The 17,246-nt window shown below is 27.8% G+C and overlaps 1 protein-coding gene across 6 annotated transcripts in view; it reads left to right on the top strand.

Moving 5' to 3' along the window:
• grh (grainy head) overlaps positions 1–17,246 on the top strand; it is a 185,228-nt gene that overhangs the window by 127,139 nt on the left and 40,843 nt on the right. For all 6 annotated transcript variants that reach the window (XM_088190927.1, XM_088190926.1, XM_088190925.1 and 3 more), the window contains one exon: positions 16,208–16,319. In XM_088190927.1, coding sequence (XP_088047053.1) covers positions 16,208–16,319 — 112 coding nt within the window. The remainder of the gene's footprint in view (positions 1–16,207; positions 16,320–17,246) is intronic.

Genomic DNA, 17,246 nt, shown 5'->3' with positions numbered 1-17,246 from the left:
CGACAGAAGAGCAACTACATTATGCTGAAAGCGAAAGCAAAAATACAACATATCTAGATTTAAATTTTGGCGCATTTAATTAAAATAAATAGGGTAGTTTTTTGGTAAAACGTCATTCTTATAACACTTTTATCTACAACATAAAATTTCATAAATTAAAATGGCGCTCCTAAGGCATCATTTGAGCTGTACAAACGAAGTTCAAACACATTTTCACCAGTAGATATATATTACTACTAAAATATAATTTAACTGATACGCGCTAGTATAATTATATGCTACTCTAAAATATCTATTCAAAACGTCCATTTGCTGTTCAAACTGAAACCTAGTCTATTGAAAGTTCTAAATATAATTATGGTTTTAGATTTTTCATTCGGGCTAGTCATAAATATATTTCATTTCAAACCTTAAATAATTTACCAAAATCAACTAGGTATAATGGCAAATAAATTAAAATATATTTTTTTAATGAATTTTATTTTTTTTTTATTTTTTTTATTAATTTTTTTTTTTAATCAAGCTAACGAATTATTTACAATATTTTTTTTAATTATTAAAGATTATTGTACTAGCTTCATTTATCAGTAAACCAAGTATTTTTATTTTTTGTTTTTATAAATAGATACTGACGCGTTATTAAGTGACTCACTAAAAAGTCACTGGCTTTTAAAGGGTTAATCAAATAAAATTAAGTCAATAAATAATACATAACATTACATAATTGTAATTTTTGTGTTCCTTTTACTATGATTCTTATTTTTATTATGTATTCTTTAAAAATTTAATAATAACTATTTTAAGTGTACTTATTATATTTTTTTAAATGTATACGTACTATATTTATAATTTTAATTTATAAAATTGTAACCGTAAAATTAGTTATTTCTTACTCATGTGGAATTATATAAATATAAAAAAAAAAAAAAAAAAAGGTCGAATATACTAAGCCTCAAGGGAAAATAATTTTCCATAGCTCAATAGTTTTCCTAGAATTGTATGCATGCCATAATCAGGCACTTGAAAGTAATTTTTATTTTAAAATATTTTGCTGGAAAATCTCAAATAAAATCTTACATAAGCTAAACATTACCATAAAGTAATTCATTAATCTTATTCAATAAAATACAAAAATAAATTAGATTTATTGGGTTATGCTACATTTGATGGGTTCCACTAAATTTATCGCTCACAATTCACCGCCAGCAATTTACCACCACAATTAATCGCCGCGTTAATTGATTGCATACACAATTTATACCTTACAAATAAACTGCAGCTCATTATTTTACCACATATTCTACAAATATGTATCATTCTTCTCAATTATTTGATATAATTATACAACTTTTTATAAAGTCATGTAAAATTATCGAATTATATTTATATAAACAAGGCATTGAATCGAATTCTAATATTGTATATAAAACATTATTAATTTATTTAGTTACGCTATTGATTAAAGTAGTTAATGTATTGAATATGAGTTAGCTGTTATAACGTTAGATTTACTATAATTGCTCTCTGTAGAGTGTAAAGGTTAACTTTTCCCACTCGATCGCTGCGTTGACTAGGACAAATCCTGATATCGCCGATGGCGATAGAGGTTAACGGTCCTGCGACACGTAGGTTATATTATGTGTATGCATAAAATCGGAATTCATGGACATCGGCGTATCATTTCATAATTCAACGGTCATAATGCGAATGCGAAGTTGTCGTGGGATAAATTTCCTCATTGACGTTTTACCGCACGATAACGTTTCCGAGCGGAGTCCCGTCGAGTCGGAATTCCACCTTTTTCCAAGTCGGTGGGCGTACAGGCCCGGACTGGATCCGCCCAGCGCCCAGCTTCGCATCCTCACAATGGCATGCTATTTTTCGCCACACCGCACCGATGTATTCAAAGAGGATTTTTAATTGTGTAGGTTTGTCCATAGTCAATGTAAATTCTATAGATAGTACTAATTCACTATATTAGTCGATGCATAGCTCGGTTACATCAACACAGCTCCTTTAACCGGTAATGCATGTTTTTTTTATAAATTAATATAATAAAAAAATACGCGTACGAAGCAAAAGTAAGGTTTGAACCTAAAAAGCGTCCGCTTTTTGTACGCACACTAGCTGCGGTATATCGTGTTAGTGAAAGACCGACAGCTATTATTATAATATATATTATTATATAATATAATATCTATATTGTATTAAGATGATCTTCTATTGTCAAGTGTCGTGAATATTTGTGAATAATTTAGATAAGATTAAATACGGTCGTTTTTTATCGTCAGTTTTTCGTTGATGATCCATATTCACCACTCAAATAGATTTATTCACAATTTTTCTCCAATTTTCTTGTTGCTCTTCAACAGAAGAACGGAATTCACAATTGCCACAAGTGGCAACTTTTGGTGACTATGGATCACGACCGATGCTAATCGACGAAGAAACTGCGATAAAAATGACTACCGTATTTCATCGATTAAAAATACTATCTTGTACAGAAATTTTCGCTCGCACATTAGTCTAAAAAATATCATTAAGGCTTTCGCGATCATAACAGCCTCGGAGGTACGGAGGTATATGTAATGTGCGATAAGGCTTGCTCACAATGGGCACGCGAGCCTCGCTTACCCTATTAATCCGCACAATGCCGAAGAGATTTTATCTCTACGCTCTTAATGCCGACTTAATCTGTCGAAGATCTGGCGGCCCGCGGCCGATCTCCTATCTCAGATACGTACATATAATATACAAATTTCATACGTACACCTAACCGTTTTATTTTCAATTTCACTTATCTGCAGCTACTTCCGAAACGACATTAATTCGATAAAAAACGAGTCCCATTAATGCACTCGCATGCATTTTAACGTCATTATTATTATTACTGCTACACGGTTTTTTTGTATATTTATTTTATATCGTCGCGTAATTGAGCTTTAGGGCGATAATGCACTTTAGATAAGCGCTGTACACAATTAAAGTACAAATTTATCGCGTTAAATGCGTTCATTAAGCGTTTTATAAAACGTACTTACGAAAACACATATCGGAGTCGTTAAATACGACTTATCTAGGAATTGTGATTGTCTCGTGGAATGAGTACGATTAACAGTTCCGGCGTAGCATCGTAGCGTTCGTAGACTTCTCTTTAATTGTTTTATAATATTCCTGTTTCAGTTTTCAAACAAAACAGATCAAATTGGCTAACAAACATAGCTATTTTTTTTATTCGCGTAATTCCGCATGATTAAAAAATATTTTTTTAATACATTAAAATTATAAATTTATTAAGAATTTAATATATCACTGACCTCGCATTTATTATAAAAATCCCAGGAAGGTGATTTTAGGTCAAAGCATGGGAGCAATTCCAATGCATGTATCCAGCGTTGAAATCTTTGATTACAATCACTGAACTTCAAAGTCTAAATACAGCATCGAAATCGAAACAGATAAGCTCATATCCAGAATTTTTATACCCCATAACAATATTTATTATTAATATTTAAAAGAACAAATAAGTTAAATTAGAAGCATAGTTAAATAAAAAAAAAATAACAATTAAATAATGATATGTTATATGTATTATTTATTGACTTAAATTTCTTTGATTCAAATTGCATGAATTCTTAATAAAATATGTTTTTATTCCTTTGCAATTATTCCTAGTTGTTCGTAATTCCGCATGAGTAAGAAATATCTTATTCTGCATTTACAAGTTGATACATTCAAATTATAAATTTAATAAGTATTAATTTAGTAAAATATAATAAGTACACTTAAAATATTTATCAGTAAATTTTAAAGGAACAAATAAAAAAAATAATAAACATAGTAAATGAAACACAAAAATAAAAATTATATAATGATACGATATATGTATTATTTATTGCCTTAATTTTATTTGATTAAATTTGCTTGATTTCATTAAAAAATATGTTTTCATTTCTATGCAATTATTTCTAGTTGATTTTGGTTAATCATTAAAGGTTTTAAATGCAATTTATTTGTGACAAACTTTACAGAAAATGCTTTAGGGACGTGATCTAACTTCATAATTATGTAGCTGTTTGCTGAATTTAAATTATGTATTTATAATCGATTTTTTTTTTAATATTTTTTTGGTTACCATTAATAGTAAAATATTTGTTTTATATATATATATGTTTTTCATGTGAGTATTAAAAGGCATTTAACAATTTTTTCATAGCACCATTTTGAATAACCTGAAGTGAGGAACAAAATAATTTTATTAACTTTCGTAATTTTAGATAAAAATCATAATCTTTAGAAATTATCGCTTTCATCTAATATATTAATCATACATACAATTGTATATGACATTAAAATTTCTAATATAAAACATTTCTAATCCATTTTGTAACAATATTATATTTTCCGAACAGCCGCGATTTTAAAACAAAATGACGAATTAGATTAGCTTATAAACTTTTTTGAGATGTTTTTAAGATCATTTTTTCAGGCAAGTTTTATCGATTGTTAGATTAAATCTATGACAGTGTAGTAATAAAAAGTTTTTCTCTATTTTTATAATAAATTTATTTATTTTATATTATAAAATATTTTTACTTTCTTTACTTATTTTCTATGACTTTTAATTGAAGTGTTTTATAGTAGCTGTCATTTTGAAGCAAAATGGCAAAATATACAGGCTAATAAAAAGTTTTATAAAATTTTGAATCAAAGCAGTTATTGTGGTCAAAAAATAATTATATTCACCTATAACAAAAAATAAAAGAGGTTTTAGAGAGTTATATTTTGAAACAATAAGCAATCTTATAAATATCGCAACTTTGTTGAGATTTTTATAAGATCATATTTTAAAGCAATATATTTCTTTAAAACTATGGCAGTTTTCTTAGTTAAAAATATCTTATTGACAAGAAATAAAATTTAAATAATGCATTATATCCGTAGCTTAAATTATTTAGCATTTTATTATTTTTCGCTCGTTTCTCTAGTATTTTTTTGCAAGGTATGATTTTTAAATAAATTAACGACTACCATTTTGAAACATTATGGCGAATCTGAGATAAGATTTTCAATTAGTTGTTTATTTTTAATTAATGCCGTTCCTATTAAAAGTTTTATGGAACTTGAATTGAAACTACATAATTTACATAAAAAAAGTCTCAAATACTGTTATTCCCATATTTACATAGCATTTTTTATTTTCTCTCTAATATTTTTTTTACAAATTATGCTTTTTAAAAAATAAAATGATGACTGCCATTTTGAAACAAAATGGCGCATCTGGCTTACAAACTTAACCAAGATATTTAAAATATAATAGAAAATACAGTATTTATTTTGTCTACCAGAACCATTGTATTTATTTTATTTTTATCAAAATCTACTTAATATAATCAATATAAAAAAACATAATATGCATGAATTTAGTTGCAAGTAAAATATAAAATTAAATACAAATACATAAATATTAAAGAATAAATTGCTTCATTACAAATTTAATTACGTGTAATGAATAAATGTTATTTTCAATGTAGTTTAATGCTAAAAAAAAATTGTTCCATGAATTATTTAATAGTCATAAAATCTACAAATAAAGATTTTTTTAATCTAAGAAACAGATCTCAATCCTTTTCCACTATACATCTATTTTAAAATAATATATATAATATTATACGTCTGTAGAGCAATATGTTATTATATATTTAAATACAGTAATATTTCATGAGATGCTTTAATTTATAGTGGCATTTGTGTTACTTATTTTTTATGCGATATCTACTCTGTTTTAACACATTATAATTTTCTCGACATAAAAAAGTAGTGTTACATTTTGTAACAATATATAATAATTGACGGCTTCGCACCTTGTGATATAAAGTAAATCGCAATTTAACCCAAATCGGCGCAAAAAATATATAAAATTGCGTATAATTACGTCTGATATACGATTCGATAATGGGGTAACAACGCGTCGTTTTGCATTATAAATCAACACCGACGATTTTCGCCGCTCGAAGGGTTAAAAAATTTACGACGCTCGATCCGATAATTATAGCCGCGTATGTAGTTCAATATTCTCGGTGTCATGTCGCATGATGGATCGACGCGATAGTTCTACGAACCGTAAACATTCTACTCCGCGTCTATGCGATATCGCGTTATAATTTTTTAGAGAGAAGAGAGAAGAGAAAAAAAGACTAACGAGACACTTCCCGTCGCCGGATAATTATCTTTTACGTTCTGTACACGTAAAATCCGCGGCGCATGTTAATTATTGTGACGCGTACGGATTAAGGGCGAGTGCGCGCTGTGACCGTCGCGTCGCTTCGGCTCTGTCGCAACGTAGAGATTGGGACACATTTTTTGGTACTGGAGTGTAATATTTGATGGATCGAATGCTATATATGGTAACCTTAAATCTGTCTACGACGTAAAAAAAATGTAAAATATACATAATTATGGTGAGAAAATGACCGTTTAAAACATTTATTTAAACTTAATTTATATGTAGATTTAATTTTTTTTCTTAAGAGTCCCATTTTATTATTGCTTTCTTGTGATATAGATAATATTTTTATCAAAACATTGATTATGATCCGCAAAATTTAAGCTAAATTATATTAAAAAATCTTGTATTTTTTTTGCTTATATTTACATCGGAGGCTTAGTTCAGATTTTCCAAATACATAATTATTATAATATGATAGCAATAAAAAAATAATTACTATACGAATATTATTCGATCAAACTAAGCCGTAATCGATAAATTATAATAAGGATGCTACATATACAAACTTACTCATTAAATATGTGGAACAATAAATTTTCAACATATATTACTTTAGAACGCCTCATTAAGTACAGCGAGTTATATATGTAAATAGCTAACTACTTTCTCGACATATTATATATGACGAATAATCCTTTTCCAAGCTTTCTACGCATCGTATCGATAGGGCTTCTTCCGAAATATATTGAAAGCCGAAGATCTGTGAGAAAATAGATTTCTAAACGCTTGCCTAATGGATCGTCAATTAAAAAATGATCTCTTGCAATAATTTCATTAGGAATTGTCGCCGTTTTTTCCGATGAAAGCAGAATAGGTGTATATATATAGAGTGAAATCTGCCGTTGAAAAAGTAGAAATGTTTAATTGGCCTTTAATGCCTCGCAATCATCATACATAAAACAAATAAGCGATCGACGCATAAACAATAAAAGCGTCGCAATCATGTCGTAAAACTACGAATTAGTAAGATAATCGCGTTTTAAGACAAGACCGTAAAAACCTTTTCGGGTTAACGCTTTGCGGTTCAACTAATATATAATTAACATTCTTATCGTTATCTCGATGAATAATTAAATCGATTTTTTAAGTCGAATAATTTACGATTAAAGAAGCATTTTCATAGGTTTGAAACGTTGCCACATAAAATTCTATGTGGTAATATATTTTTACTGTTAAAAATATGCAAATTTTATTATGTTTTTTGTGTGAAGTCTAATATATGAATAACCTTTAACGGACAAAAATTTTTTCTTATTGAATCCACTGCGATACAATTTATTTAATCACAAAATTAAGGGACGTTATCATGTTTTTAATTTATATTAGTTTTACTGCTATAATATAACGTTATACATATGTTTTAACCTTTACCGAATGAAAACATTTTCATATTAAATCTACTGTGGTCCAATTATTCAATCACAAAAATTAAGTTTCTTATCTATTATTTATATAGTATTTATTTAGGGTACACTCTGTACCTGTTCCAGATGTTAGGACCACTACCTAAAAAAATCACCCAAGAATGCAATGTTAAAAGAACGAATGTTTTACTTTACTCTTGTAAATAGTATTTAGTTAATTGTTCACTATTGCCATTCATAAAACACTAATGGCTCTCAACATATTTTTAATCTCATGGAATTTATTGCTGTATTTTTTATTACTTTGATTTATGAAAAACTTAATATATTTATGTATATATATTAAAATTATTTACATATTTATATAATTTATGTTTTTTTATATTTGTCTATAGTATGATATTTCTCGAAGCGATCTTTCATATAAAAATATGATTTTGAATTACATTTTTAAACATAACTTTATTTTTCTTTCACTAGCTTTCTATGCATAATATGGAAATTTAAATAAAATAAAACAATAAATCGAATTTTGACCAATATGAGAGCGCAAAAAACAATTATCACTTCTCAGAAGCCAAAAATCCACGTCAAAAACAATAAAATCGTGTCGTCTCCGTCGCAGTGGGAACGCTCGTTACCGAGCGTTCCCACTGCTACGGCGCCGATACGATTTTATTGCTTTTGACGTGAATTTTTGACTTCTGAGAAGTGATAATTGTTTTTTCGCCCTCCTTTTGACCAAAATTCAATTTTAATATATTTTAACCAATACTCTCATATCATAAGTCCGTGTTTATATCGGTAAGAATAGAAAGCATATTTTAAAAATAGTGTAATATCATAGTGCAGACTAATTGAGGAGCAATATGTGAGATGCGACGTCTGTCTGTACTTCTTCTATTACTGTCTTAGAACTCTTATTAGGTTAGGTTTGGGTTTGACACCAAATGTACGTATCGCAACTGTCAAATAGAGTTTCAGAATATATTATCACAACATATCATTTAAGTAGCGCATCAGTTAAATAATATTTTTGCTAGTAAAAATATATATCTACTGGTGAAAATGTAACTTCACTAGTGATAATACACATTCACTGTAACATTTTTACATCGCATATGAATAAATTATGATTGGTATATAAATGTATATATTACTACATTTAAAAGTTAAAATTATTTAATTTTACCGTCACCTGCCAGATAAATTATACTTTCACTGGTAAATATATATATCTACCGATGTAAATGTATTCCAATTTAATTTCACTGAAATGATATATTTATAAAAATATTTTCGGGATAGATTTTTTTTATGGATAACCCGAGAACTTTTGATTTATAATCAGAGACGGCATTTCAGATTTTTCTGGGGGGGGGGAGGGGCAAATATTGGCTAATCTGTGGTCGTTTTTCTAGTACATATTTTGATTTAATTAAGATTCATAGTATTTCATTAAATGATGGATTTTTCTGGGCAAGTTCAAGGGGGGATGGGCAACTGGCCACCAATATCACGCGATTAAGTGCTGTTGGAGCACCTAAAACTCAGCATCCAATAAGTTAAAGCTGAAATACTACCCGAAATGTAAAAAAAAACATTTCATTTATATTATTTTCAAGGCATTTAAAATGGCTTCAAAAACAGAAAATATATTAGGCATGACATACATGTCTGGACTTCTAAAGGTCCGATGATTCCGATTATATTGATGCCTACGTAGTATTACTAAGTCTTCTATCATATAAATATCGCAGTTGTGATGTAGTATCAAAGAAGTAAAAGACGGTGTATATCACAAATAGAAACTCAAAAATTTCAATTGAAATCACTTCTATGGATCGCTAAGTGAAATGACATAAGATGTGTGGCGATTCATATCACCGATAATAATAATAATAATAATAACAAAAAATAGCTATGCAGCTTTATACATTAAATATCTGCGTAGCATGTTGTTAATGACTGCAAACAAGTCAACATTGTATTATGATATACAACAGTTTATTATTTTTTTATACACGCTCTTGTAAGGTTAAGTGAAAATAAGTAAAAAAAAACAAATTTGTCGAATACGTAGCAAATTATAGCTTTCGTATTTGCTCGCATTACGATGATTACAGCTTTGTGCGCAAATCTGACCCCCGGATAAAAAACGGTCTGTTCCACTTTCCGTTGTAAATGTATTTTAAAAAAATCTCGTAAGGGTTATTCTCGTAAACGGCATCCGTCAGCGTTTCGCTTGATTGACAGCCAAAACAGCGGTGAAAATTTTCGCAATCGTCGCAAAGTTTTGAGCCGGTTTAAGGTCGAAATTTGCATACTACATCGCTCCACTTCGCTTTTTTCTCTCTCTCTCTCTCTCGACCGCGCAGATAAATATCTTTCCAATTAAAAATTTCATAATTAATTAGCGTCCGATATACGTAGCTGTCATCTAGATAAGGCTCTCAAATTTCGCTGTGTCAAATTAAAGTAGTAATAATCTCGAGACACGCGACCTTCGGGCGACGTTTTCGGAAAACTTTTCAAAAGGACGCGGTGAAATTGAGTAAAATTACGCTCGAGTTAACGAACGAAAGTAAATTGTGTATCGATTACGGCCGATCTAGAATTATGTAAACATCGGTGGTTATAGCGTTTTGTAACGCTGGATATCGCGTTAACACTACTCTATTATAAATGTGTACGCGCCATTATCTCGAACAGTTTCTTGAATCGCAAACTTGCGAGATTATACTATAAATAGTATATCGCAGAGAAAAGAGTCACAACATAGCTATTTACATTATTTTAGTAGCTGATTTTGTGAACCATTCAATATTGTTGCTATTTGTGACATACACCGTCTTTTACTTCTTCGAAACTTCAACGCAACTATGATATATACATGCCAAAAGAGCTGGGGATTCAAAAACAGTTATTGCGGACATTTTGTTACTATGGATATGAAGTACCAAGAAATTTATATATACTATGGTTTATGGCATAATTACATAATTAATATACAATTTAGGTTTTTGTCAGTAAAAAAGTTATGGGGCAGTTATTTAAAAAATATACAATTTTTCTGTTTTTTAAGATATTTTTTTCAAGATAATGTGTTTTAGATTAAGTGGTTTTTATTGGGTTATTGAGTAGTAAAAGTATGAGAGATGGATTTGAAAAGTAGGATTATTTCTTATTCTTTGTGGTATTGATAGGAATCAAAGCATTCACACTGTGGCGGCAATGACGCGATATTTTTGCTTTTGCCGTGAATTTTTGACTTTGAAATTGATTTAAGTTTAATTACTTTGCGTTTCAATAACCCTCTTAATGTTAGAAATATACTCATTTAAGAGAGACTCATGACACGACTGGTTTCAAACCCACCTTTTTTGTTACATTTTTTGGTCATTTATGTGAGTTTTTAATGACTTGATAACACTTAGTACGTTCTTTTTTTTTTAAAAAAACTATACAAAAACAATGTTAGTGTTAAAAATAATTGTAAAGTAAAAGCGCTTTAAAAAAGATTTTATGTTAAAATTTAAATTTAAAAAAATATATGAGTGAGATGTGACGAAATTAGAGGAAACCATAGCTTTCAATATATCGACATAGAAATTGTTCTGAAATTATCTCTTATAAATATCTCAGCTTTTAATTTGCTGTATTGTTTCAAAATAACAATTACTCGTAAAAATATAATAAAAATATTACCTTGCTATAAAAAACTTTTAAAGAAAAAAGTTAGTATAATTCGTTATAAAACAAATATTAAATTTAAATACTAAATATTTTGATACATTTTTTTTACTATTTGCATGTGATATTAGGACTGCGACATATAACTTATTCTAAAATTAGCTCCTAATAATATATCAGCTAAGTTCTTTAATCAACCTAATCCACTATCTTGTTTTAAAATGGCAGCTACTCAAAAATATATAATAATAAAATCATAACTTTGGTAAAAAAAAGTATAAGTATAAAAAATGTTTTAAAATATATATTGAATTAAAATAAAAACTATTTTTTTTTAATTTTTCGTCATTTACGTAGGATGACAAAATTTTAAGACACGATAACTTTACTAATATTGACTAATTTTTTAGTCAATCAAATCCGATGTCTTGTTTTAGAAAAATGTAAAAAAATCATAACTTTTTAAAAAAACCTTAGAGAAAGAAGTAAAAATATTTAATTACTGTAATTAATACTCTAATTGTAAAAAATGATATTATAAATTTTATAGTTCTACTTTTATTATAAATACAATTTTTTTTTTATAACTACTATATTGTTTATATAATAAAAAAATATTAGCAATGTCAAAAAATTCATACAAGTTTTAAAATATATTATCGTATAAAACTAGATTAAACATTTGTTATACACATATTCATAATCATCTAACTTCTAACATATATGTCTTGCATTTGGGGGCTTACAAGTAAATTTTAATTCAAAATAGTGTTATGAAAATTTGTTAAATTTGTCTTTCGATTACACAAAGGATATATATATATATATGAAAACTAAAATTTTGCTTGTAACTATTCTACCAAAATATGAACTAATAATAGTAACCCAAAAAATCGACTATAAATACCAAATTTAAATTTAGAAAACAGCTACAAAATTATGAAATTTAATGTGTCGATAATTTACAAGCCCTGTGTTGCATTTTCTGTGTAGTTTGGCACAAATTCTTTTAATTTTATTGCATTTAAAACCTTTCGTGATTTGCCAAAATCAACTACTAGGAATAATGGCAAAGAAATTAAAAAATATTTTTTTAATGAATTTATGCAATTTTATTAAAATAAAATTAAGTTAATAAATAATACATATATAAATGTTATTCTTGTTTTCATAACATGCATCTTATTTTGAAATTTAATAACAAATATTTTAAATGTAAATTTTATAAAATTTGTAATTTTAATGTATAAAATTGTAACCGCAGAATAAGTTATTTCTTACATATGCGGAATTACGTAAATATATAAGTAAATAATATAGAACTTCTGTAGTTTAAATAATATCGACGCTATCTTGTTACGAAATGGCGGCTATTTAAAAAAATTAAAAAATCATAACTTCAATAAATATATAATACATTAAAAAAAATATTTTTATAAAATAGTAAACAACATAAAAAAAATAGTAAGTACGCCTAAAAATACTAGTGAAAAAAATAAATATGTTTAAATGTTTTATTATAATATAATAAATAATAAAATGAATAGAAAATAGGTTATACACATATACATAAAATTGTTCAAATGCCTTAAAAATATTTGTTTATGTAGTAAAATAATAAAATCAGCAGAGTTCGATAGTGAGATAGCAATTATTCATGTACATGGAAATGTAGAATATCCTTAGGCTATTCGCTATGTAAAAGCCTCGACTCTACTCTTCTTAGTTAGTCATAAAACGATCCGTCATCCGTTAAGCATCCATAAACCTACAATCCACTTTACATTAAATAGAAACACCTGCCGTATACTATTGCGCAAAAGATCAGATGAACACTTTCATAGATTTATGAGTCAGGATTTCCTCCATGAAACTCATAGAATCATAAGATAGGTCTCCGTTGCCTGTTTTCGTTAACGTTTGTCGCTTAATTAGGATGAGGAATTTTACACTGTAAAGACATTTCGCTCGTTTCCGTTCGCACACGTCAAGAATGCACCGAAGGCTGCTCACGATTTTGCTTTAATTGCACTGCACTTTTTCTCCCGTCCTTCTCTTCTCCAGCTTCATTACGTTAATCTCATTATTGATATGACGTAAACGAAAATTGCATCTCGGAGGCATTGCGTGGTATTAATCGCCAGTGTTTATCATGCCGTGTTGTTGTTCAATACGACAATGTGTTGCGAAAAAAATACAGCTTACAATGTGCATACAAATAATGCCGTGAAGAAAAATAATTAAAATTATTCATTTTTAAATACAAAAAATGTAATACGTATAAGCGTCTTATTTAATCATTAACCTTGAAAGCTAAAAGCTTGATTTTTTAATTTCTTAAAATGTATAATTTGAAGAAAAGGCTTCAATATTATAAAAAAAACATTATGAAAAAATAACCGATTTTGATTTATTCTTAGCGAATTCCATGTATTGGATATGTCATTGGAATTTTTTCCAGAATGTGCAGACCTTCTGTTGCTAATGTACCGTTGCAATAGTTGCACTTGTCTTTAATGCTATTAGCAAATAATGTTTATTTAAATTATTTAAAAAAATAACAACAAGGTTGTTTTTATAATACTTGAACTACACATAACGGAAGAAATAAAAAATATTGTTTTTACAATTAGTGAGATTAAGTGTGGAATGTGGATTTTATTATATATGTTTTCTATGAAAACTGATATCTTTTTCAATATCGATTTATATAAAATCAAAATATCTGGATTATTCACTCTTCCTCTTGCACCTTTGATATTCATAATAGCAAGTCCTTGTATTTTGCAACGTCTTCAATAACTCTTCTGGCAAGTACATATATTACATATATCGTAGTTGCGAATAAATATCGAAGAAGTAAAAGACGGTGTATATCACAAATAGCAACAAACGCTGACTCAAATGTTTAAATTAAAAATAGCTGTTTTTGATTATATACAATTAAATTACTATTCAATGTCAACTATAAATAAATAAATAAAATACTAATGTTCGTTCATTCCATAAATTTATTTATTAAACAATATTGATTTTCATATTTTTATTTAAATTAAAAATATAAAAGCTTCAAGTTTTATTGAATAATTAAATAAATTAATAAACATACATTTTCTTCTTGATTTTGATTTTTTACTACATGTTTTTCTTATATATATATATTTAAGAAATACTACATATTGTTGAAGGACTCATGACGCAACTTTAAAAAACGATAAATATTGCGTGACTACAAAAAAATTTTAATTCTAGGAAAAAATTTCACCATATAATGCTAAAAGATATTTTCGTGAAAATTCCGTAAATAAATACTTATATACATATATTATATATAAGAGATTTTTGAAGATACGTCAATTACTCATATTGACATAATTTTTTTTCTAAAAAATAGCTCTTATAAATATTCCTAAGTCAACATAATCCGTTTACTTGTTTTAAAATAGCAGCTTTTAAAAAAATAAAAATCGTAACTATGTTAAAAATATTTTAGAATAAAAATGTTTATAAATAAAAATCTTTTAAAAAAGATTTACAATTTAAAAAATTAAATATGATATTATTTGCGTAGGATATCTCAAAAAATTTGAGGACACTATATGTATCATAATTTTAAGGTCCATTAAACTTATTTTAAAAATATATTTCGGTTTGATCTGCTATCTTGTTGCAAAATGGCTATTCAAAAATTCAATTCAATATTTTTTTTAACAATATGGGTCAATTTGTGTTCATGTAAATTATAATAAAATTAATAAACGAACGTCAAAAATTTTAAAATAAGAAAATATGCATTATTAATTTATTTTAAATTTTCATTTTCGCATAATTCATATAATATTTACATTAAAAGAATGTCTTATTTAATTTAATCAGTGAATGATCTTTGTCTGGTAAATGTTCAAAAAAGTTGGCTAACCGTAATTCCTAGAGTCGGTCATAAAACTTTTATTATCAAACAATGTTTTCTGAGTAGTAAATGGAAATCTCTCTTTTTTCTTATTATCTGAACTCAATGTAGATGTGAATTTAGCTTATTAGAACCATTTTTTTTAAATTGCAGTTGTTATAAACCATTTGAAAATATTAAAATAAATTTAATATCAAAAATAAAAATATTTAATGAGAATTTTTGATAAGTGAGAAATTTTGCATTTTTCTTCTATGTATATGGGATATAACAGTTTTTGAGGAGATTTTAGGTGGCATAGTTTTAATCAGATCTTCCTGAAACGATTTTTAATATCACGGCTAACTTTGTTAGCTACCCTTAAAATAATAAAAATATATGCCAAAAATAAAATTACTTCACGAAAACATTTTTTTTATAATAGTAATTGAACTAATAATAATGTTTTTGCTGTTTTTTATTAAACTTTAGCAAGCATCAAAATGTTTAATAAATATTTATTAACACCGTCAAAAATTTTGTTTTCATTTTAAAAAAAAATACGTATAACATTATACGTCATTAAGAAACATGCAATTTTAAGATTAAATATCGACATTCGAAGCTCCTTAGGCATATTTTCGGTCTGAATTTCGTGAATTTGGCCTCTGAGGTTGTAAAGAATTTTTGGTTAATTATTATTCAAGCGGCGTAAGCACAGCTTCCAATCACGCATGCTGTAGGTGGTACCTTAATAGCCAACGATGAATACATTAAGCGACCCCCGCCACTTTTAACTAGCGCTACATAAAAAAAAACAAATAGATAAATAATCTAATAAAACAAATATCTGGCGAGTATTGGTTAACATGAAATCGCGTATAATTACATACATAAGATCGATTCGTATTGAATTTTAATCAAACTCTTATTATACCCTTGTATTAATTTAATTATGTATATTTTTTCTAGAGCGTAGTCATGTTGATGTTCAGAGAAGAAAAATCACCAGAGGACGAAATAAAAGCGTGGCAGTTTTGGCACGGGAGACAGCATTCTGTGAAACAGCGCATCTTGGACGCAGGTTAGTTTTTCCAAAATCTCACTAACGAGCGTTTAACGTTCGAAGCCCAGTTAGTCGATTTACGTAATCGATATCAATTAAGCGTTTACGGCGCACCATTAAAACTATTTATAATATTATACAGTAAAATCTGTAATCGTGTGACGTGTGCTTTATGCTAATTGCGCACAGTTTCCACTCTCGACTCCGCAATATTCATAAATTATTTTATTTTATATTATAAACGCACAATATCTATCCCTCGATCTTAATTAACTTGGCTTTAATATCCGGCGTTATCTAATTCGTATTTATAAAATAAATAAATGCACTCCTGTGCGAATTTTATTGCTATTTTTTAATTGAATTATTCGGCTCGTACGAAATCGTGATATATTGATTTATCTATTATTTTTAATTAGTACGTACACTCGAAACCAATTATCTTTGATAGGTTTTCATATTTTTTTAAACGGTTTTAATTGAAATTTTGTTTATTGTATCGAATCAAATTCAACCTAAGGTTAACTAAAATAATCTACGATGTTTAAATATACGTTCAAGTAACTTGAACTTAAAAAAAAATTTTAACCTATCTTGAGCTTCCTGCAAATAAGAATTTAAATTCGCGCAACTTTAAAAGTATGCTTTTATTTATTATTAAAGCAGTAGTCACACTTCATGTATAAGTTTAAGCGAAGGTATTGCGGATAAGTAATCGCTGGAATTAATCACTGAAATTATATAAATTTTCACTGTTGCTCCGCTGGAACTAAACATCGACGATTTACATGCAAATTGGAAAATTCCTCCGCGAGCACAACCAAACACCACCGATTACCACTGGCGCATAAATAATGTCAACGCACACATACTCTCTCGCAACGTATGCAAATCGTTTTCCGCGTCCACTCGACCAATTACGCGAGATTAAAATCTAGTAAATTA

This window comes from Plectrocnemia conspersa, unplaced genomic scaffold, assembly GCF_051122295.1.
Source record: "Plectrocnemia conspersa isolate PC_06_02 unplaced genomic scaffold, ASM5112229v1 ptg000008l, whole genome shotgun sequence".
Classification (NCBI taxonomy): Eukaryota; Metazoa; Arthropoda; class Insecta; order Trichoptera; family Polycentropodidae; genus Plectrocnemia; species Plectrocnemia conspersa.
The sequence above is the reverse complement of the archived record's forward strand: the minus strand, read 5'-3'. Positions and strand labels throughout refer to the sequence as shown.